The sequence below is a fragment of the Crocodylus porosus genome, unplaced genomic scaffold (genome assembly GCF_001723895.1).
Source record: "Crocodylus porosus isolate Cpor-Errol unplaced genomic scaffold, CroPor_comp1, whole genome shotgun sequence".
Lineage (NCBI taxonomy): Eukaryota > Metazoa > Chordata > Crocodylia > Crocodylidae > Crocodylus > Crocodylus porosus.
In genome coordinates this window covers 181,172,199-181,179,548 of record NW_017728886.1, presented here as the reverse complement: position 1 = coordinate 181,179,548, position 7,350 = coordinate 181,172,199, and the positions used below count along the sequence as shown (strand labels likewise).

At 38.5% G+C, this 7,350-nt stretch overlaps 1 protein-coding gene across 12 annotated transcripts in view; it reads left to right on the top strand.

Annotated features, from left to right (window-relative positions):
• MTCL1 (microtubule crosslinking factor 1) overlaps positions 1–7,350 on the top strand; it is a 181,390-nt gene that overhangs the window by 24,591 nt on the left and 149,449 nt on the right. For all 12 annotated transcript variants that reach the window (XM_019546163.1, XM_019546155.1, XM_019546147.1 and 9 more), the window contains exons 2-3: positions 1,677–1,901; positions 3,883–4,041. In XM_019546163.1, coding sequence (XP_019401708.1) covers positions 1,704–1,901; positions 3,883–4,041 — 357 coding nt within the window. In that variant the 5' untranslated portion in view covers positions 1,677–1,703. The remainder of the gene's footprint in view (positions 1–1,676; positions 1,902–3,882; positions 4,042–7,350) is intronic.

Genomic DNA, 7,350 nt, shown 5'->3' with positions numbered 1-7,350 from the left:
TGGTCTGGCAGTCCGATATTTCCTCCGCCCTTGTCTTCCCCTTCCCCCTCACTTACTTTCCTCACTTTAGTAGTCTGATTTCTTAAAAACATTGTAAGTAAATGTGCTGCTCGAACAGTATTTTTATGTAATTTAAATGGCAGTAACGAAATGCAATAACTTTAATCCTCACTATAGGCTATTATAATTTGAAACTTAATTTTCACCTGGTTTATTTTTTAATGTGATATTTAATTTAATTTGAAAATCTGCTCTAAATAAACACACCAGATTTAATTTCAAAATTTAAATTATTTTGGTATTTTTTGTCAGACTTACCAACCCTGATGAACTGAAAACTTTAAAAAGGTAACAGAAGTGTCTCATCTCTTTAACCTGTGCACATGAAATTTAATTAATAGTCAAAGGTATTCAGATGAGACTTCTAAATGTATTATATAATAGTTTCCCCTTATGAATACTGCTTCTTTGTATTGCTTATTAAAATATGTAACTATGCCTTTTAGGTTAGGCTGATAATGTACTGCGGCTGTACCAGTTGTGCTAAAGGAGTTTATGGTGTAGAACAGCACTTGTCCTTGCACTTTCTTTTGGCATGAGTCCTTTCTTTTTGTTAAACTCAGTATAAAGTTAATAATGGGGTAGTAAATGGTTGCTGGAGCTGCCAAAGCAATTTGATGGCCTGTACCCCTGAACTGGAAGGTCTGTGAAGGACTTTAGCTCAAGAGCTTCAGTCATGCACAGATGAAACAAACTCGAATGATAGAATTCATCCTCAGCTAGCAGTGGTTTACCCTGCTGTAAATCTTCATATCTGATTTAGGGGAGGAAACGTGCCCTTGTGGTATGATTTAGAATTGGGGCAGAATTAAAGATTTTAGGGAAGAAGTGACTTGTTTATATTTCCTTGACACATTTTTTTTTTGCTGCTTGTGATTCTGGAATATGCATTTGTGTTTGCAAGCACACACTGGTTGGGTGGTGGTGGGGACGGGAGTCTCAGCTAACTGGGTATTAAGTGCATTTGTGCTGATTAGACTTGGTTGTAAAGAATTTTTATGTTGGAGCAGTTGATTGTTTGGCTATAGAGATGAAAAGTTTATGTTGTGAAGATGTACTAAAGTTATTAACATGCAAAAGGACAATTTCGACTTTAAAGGATTTGTATTATAAAGACGTTATGCAGAGCAGCTGAAGCAGTAAGGTGGGTTTGCTATAATTCTGATGAAAAAAATTAAGATAAAGACTGCTATGTAAATTTTTATTTTAATTCACTATGGAAAGGGAAAAAATGTTATCTGTTTTAGGAGACAGATCTACATCCTTGTAATTCTGATCTGTTCTTAATTACTATGATAGTAGGTATGTGAAAAAGGACCTGAAGAAGAATGTTTTGAATTCGAAAGCTTGTCTCTGTCTCAACTATAGTTTGTCCAGTAAAAGGCATCACCCCCAAAACCGCTTATCTCTCAGTTAATTGCCATGGCAATTGTAATGAATAGAACAGGAATTCATTAATACATTTCAACATAATTATTCCATTAAGGGATACTATTGCTGTTTCTGTGTTTTGGTTTTCACCTTACTAATAATGTATGCTGGCAAGCATGGGGAATTTTTTTTGTTCCTCTGGGTGAGATTTAGAGATATGATGGAAGACTTTTGGCTTTTCACAGGATGAGCTGGATGAGCTACGTGCTGAAATGGAAGAGATGCGTGACAGTTACTTAGAGGAAGATGTTTACCAGCTGCAGGAACTCCGGCGAGAGTTGGACCGTGCAAACAAGAACTGCCGCATCCTGCAATATCGTCTCAGGAAAGCAGAACAGAAAAGCTTGAAAGTTGCACAAACAGGCCAAGTGGATGGAGAACTCATTAGAAGTTTGGAACAAGATTTAAAGGTGGGTGAGGGACTCATGGACATTCATAGCAGAAAGCTGAAGTACATGGTCTTGGTCTCTGGTCAAAATAATTAAGATAAAAGTAACACTTGTATTTCTCAACATGTCAAAATATTTTCTATTTGTAGCAAGCAAATGTGCAACTTGGTATAATCAAAACAGGATTTTACAAACAAAAACCATACACACAAGCTCAAATAGTTACATTCATGTGTTTCTTTAAAAAAATGTTTTACTGTGTAATTAAAAAAAATCTAAATATATTTTTATTTTTCCTTCTTTTTCCCTTTTTTTTTTAAAGATAGTCAAAATCTGTCTTCTTTTTTATCAGTTTCTGGTATGTTTCATGTTTTGGTGATAATGGCCGTACATTCAAATGTTTGGATTTGAAATACTGTAGAAACATATGATTCCTATGAAATAAACTGTTATCACTGAAATATTTTTAAAAATGTTAATGGCAATGTTGCATTTAGGATAAGCTTTGCAAAAGCTTGTTTTTTAAAATCTAATTTGTCTCGTCTGTTTTTTCAAATGTTTTGGACATTTGCAAATGTTTTGAAAAATAGATTTCACACTTGATATTTTGAAAAACTTTGAACTAGAATTTGCAAAACAAAATAACCTTTTAGAACTGGACAATATTATATACTTTAGCTGTTGTGCTGTAATTCAAATAATCTTCACCATTCTAAATATGCTTATAAGAGAGATTCCTCCTTTTCCTTTTTAAAAAGAACTTTCATTATTATTATTATTATTTAGTTTTTTAGCTTTTGTGCCAGTTTTACCTAGTTCTGATTGCTGCGGATACTCATCATTCGATTCTTTTCTGGAGAGCTAAGGAGGCAAGTGGGCAAAAGCATCAATTGTCCATTTGCAGGAGAGTGGAGAAATCTGTTTAAAGTTTGTCTCCTTTTTTGACCAAGGTGCATTGTCTTATATCGTGTAGCAGGAAGGAGCATTTCTTCACCAGCTGATGCAGGGGTACCGCTAGTCTCATAACTGTAACTTAAAATTTTGATGTCCTTCTTGATAACTTGTCAGCACTTACCTCCTTTTGCAGAGGCTGGTATGGTTAAGGGGGCATGGGCTGCTGCTGTATTAGTGCAAACCCCTGCATGTGGATTGCTGCTGAAGCTGTGGCAATGCAGTGGTGTGGGTTCCCCTGGCACTCCCTCTGAATCAAAACCTAGTGCTGGTGACCTGCTTGCACCCTCCTCCCCCTTTATGTACCCCTGTAAGTATCAGAGGAGCAGGTATCTCCCTTTTGTCAGTGGGACTCAGTGTCTTTTTCTGTCAGATATATTAGTGCTTAGATACCAGCTGGCTTTCCTAAGTGAAAGAGAAGCTCTGATCACCCCCGATCACCAAAATGGTTAAGAAAATAATCATAGGTTTAAAATAATAGGTACAGGGCCTTAACAGGGAGGTAGGTAGGGCTTCACAACAGAGAGGCAGACTGCCCTAGCAGATTGGGCCCTGGAAAAGGACTTGGGTTACCTGAGTTCAGCTTCTGGCTCTGCCACTCATTTGCTGTTTCATTTCTCCTCCCTCTGCCTCAGTTTCTCCTCTCAGTCATCCTTTTTACTTTAGTTCTGATTGCTGGTGATGCAACAAGTCCTGGTGGATGAGGGTGCTGCACACCTGTGGTTTTCATCAGATCAGAGCTTACAGCATAGTTCCAGCATACTTTTTAAGCAATGTCATATGGTTCACAGTCAGTGCATAAAAGGCTTTTTAAGTGGTATCCCATTGTCTTAATTTTGAGAGAAGTGCTTTGATAACTCTAAAGTTCCCTTCTTGTTTTTCTCCTTTGGACACATGAATATAAATTCTGGCATAGTACACCTCTGAATATACAAACCAAAAACCAAAAATTCTTTTATTGTTTGAAGTTGAGATATAGTTTGTGTTCAGAGAACATAGCTTACTTGTGACATATTAGAATTTATATATATGTTTGTGCTGTTTCAATCAGGTAGCCAAAGATGTATCTGTCAGACTGCACCATGAACTGGAGAGTGTGGAAGAGAAACGTGTTAAAGCAGAAGACGAGAATGAGATCCTTCGACAGCAGATCATTGAGGTGGAAATATCCAAGCAGGCAGTACAAAATGAGTTGGACAGGTTGAAAGAGGTAAGCAGTAGTCAAAAAAATTATGAGTTTTGGTTTAGATTGGAACCTTGTTATCAAAAGCATTTTAGAGTAATCCCAAAGCAAAATGTCTCCAACCATTAAAGTTACTGGTACAACTGGGATTGATTATCATGTGAAATACCTTTCTACATGTCCGGTAGCATCTCTGACTTAGAAAGTAGAGAAGGAATTGCTTTTTTTTTTAAATAGTGCCTTTCATGGTACTGAGATTACAGTTTATATACTATGGCTACTAGATATTCTGTGGCTCAGTTTTTACCTTAGCAACACTCTCTTTGTCTTCAGTGTGATATTGTGAGATCTGACTTCCCTTATCCTTGGGAAGTTTGCCTTTGTTAGGATTGAGTGAGGCCTATACAATTTGTCCCTCAAAGGTTAATTCAGATAAACAGATAAAATTCAGGGCTAAATTTAGGTTCATGTTACTCAGCCATGTCAATGGTGCTACTGGCATAATTCAGGCAGAAAATATCTGATTTATAATATACAAATAACATTGCATTTCAGATACAGAAATGTTATGTGTTAGGAATACTTTCTATTATATCTGACAAATAGATAAACAGAACAGAATGATAGTTCTTGGAAGTAAACAAAATAAGAGACATAATACAAAGTAAAGGGAGTGGGAAGTTTTAAATGTGGCCTTTTACTATGTCCTATATCCTAATCTATGGGAGCATTTCTGTTCTTCTGATAATACAACATATGGGGCTCCCATCTTTGTTCATTTTTAAACCAGATTGAGAGAGAACACTCAGGCATAATGAGGTAAGTCATTTATCTCCTCTGAGCTGTGGTCAGCTTTAGAGAGCCACTGTAATTATGTGGTTCTTTAAATCCTTCAAACAATGCCTGTGAGTCAAATGGAACAAAACCTGATTCCGTTTTCTAAGGTGTACAAACCATGTTTAATTTCTTTGTGTGTTTTGAATTATAAGGAGAACCAGCTCACTGCAAGAGTTTTTGCGCTTACTATACGTAAAACGATATATTTACCAGCTGATATAAACTTTAATGTTACTGTGACATATGCATGTTAGACTACTGAAGATCTGTGCCAGAAATAGCCTGGCTGATGACTTAATTATAAGGTTTGGGGGGATGGAGTTATTTTTTTTTTTTTAACTACTTGCAGATGCCAATAGTTCTTGCTGGGCATTGTAATTTGCTAGGGGACATGTGAAATATATTCCATACAATACCCAGCCATCCACTTCATATATTTTTTATAATTAGTTATGCCTTGTTCTAGCTCAATGCTGCACAAAGCTCTGCCTGGCAGTCTTGTGAGTGACATATTTTGAAAACAAGCTATAGGCTGTTGAAGTGATGGACAAGCAAGTAGTCCAATGTTGGAGAACTCTTATGGAGTAGCCTTCAAAAGGAGAAAGATTGAGAACTATTAGGGAAAGGAAAAGTTGATTGATGAAGCACTAAGATTCAGTGGAACAGAGTTACCTCCAAGTGAATTAGTAGGACATAAGTCCCTTAGCGTATTCTTCAAAATATTTGTATTTTTGGTGTGCCTGAAATGCAGTTAGTACTTGACCAATGTAAAAGGTACAGCTCTTGCTCCAAAGAGCTTATAGCCAAAAACTGGAAGATACCATTCATCTTTAGCATTATTTAGCAGATGTAAAGTCGTTGAATAACATATTACAGACATGGGGGTTGCATGTCTGCAGTTGCAGCAGCCACAGGGTGGGTGGTGAGCCCAACAGAACCCTGAATTTCTCCAAGCTTGCTGTGACCTATTATGTCCTTAATTAACAAGGAGTGAGGTTTTACTGTGCCTCAGCTGCTCTATGGTAACTATCTCTGTGCCCTCAATTACCTCTCAAACTGAGAGCTAAACTAGGACAGCTTACCCCTGAACAAAACAACTAACTTGTTCCAGCTTAACTCTCACTTGTCATGGGTAATTGCAGGCTCTGAGGCTGTGACTGCAGAGCAGGTGATGCACTTTCCATTTAATGGTAGGTATTTGGTGTACCTGTAGCTAACCCACCATTAGTGAAAGCCAACCTGGAAAAATTGGCCTGTTTCATTGAGGGGTAAGCTGCCCTGGTTGAGGTACCTTACCATTAGTTAGGAGTAGGCCTAGAACTAGTTAGTTTTCGAGCAGCTTAAAATGCAGCTTATTCTCACCTCCCTGTAAAATTGTAGGCACATGAATGATGGTAACTGTGTGCAGGGGAAGATCTGTGATAGAGACAGAAATAGAAACTAATTTTCCAGGGTGCAGGTTTTTGGTTGTAGCCATGTTGGTCTGAGGACATAGACTGGCAAGGTTCTTTGGGTAGACATGATATTTTTTATTAGACCGACTGAGTAACTGGAACAAAGTTCTTTGAAAGCTTTCGGGAACAAGTGCCCTTCTTCAGGCATAGGGAGATTGTGCTGTTGTGAATAGCAGTGTGTTGTGAACAACAGTAGTCTCCCTATGCCCAAAAAAGGGTGCTTGTGCCCAAAAACTTGCAAAGAACTTTGTTCCAGCTACTCAGTTCCTTTACATGGGTCAACAAAAAAATTGGTATCTCCTTGTGCTGTGAAACTCAAGGATACAAGCCTTCTTACTCATGAGAGTTTCTTTCACAAGGGAGATGTTGGTAGAATTTGACAGTTAAATAGCTGTCAAATATAAAATACAAAATAAATACTTGATACGTGAAAGATCCATCTCCCAGAGGGGCATGTTTCCCTTGGGAGAAACAGTGAGCGCTTGTACACTTGTAGTTTCTACTGGGAGAGTGGTGACTCCTCGTAGAAACATAATGTCTGTACATGACCACAGTCTCCTACTACTTGAGCTCAGAATGTAGCTGATAAATGTTTCATAGTTTCATAGTTTGTAGGGTCGGAAGGGACCTGAGCAGATCATCAAGTCCGACCCCCTGCCATGGCAGGAAAGAGTACTGGGGTCAAACGACCCCAGCAAGGTGTTTCTCTAGCCTTGTCTTAAAGAACACCAAGTTAAAACCAGCACCACTTTGCTTGGAAGCTGGTTCCAGGTCCTAGCCACCCTGAAAGTGAAGTAGTGCCTCCTGATCTCTAATCTGAATTTACCCTTTGCCAACTTGTGACCGTTATTTCTAGTCACTCCTGGTAGCGCTCAGTGGAACAGGGACTCCCCCAGTGCCTGCTGGTCCCCTCTGACTAGTTTGTAACAGGTCACTAGATCCCCGCTCAGCCTTCTCTTGTGGAGGCTGAACAGGTTCAGGTCCCTGAGCCTCTCTTCATAGGCCCTGCCCTGTTGCCCCCTGATCATGCGAGTGGCTCTCCTCT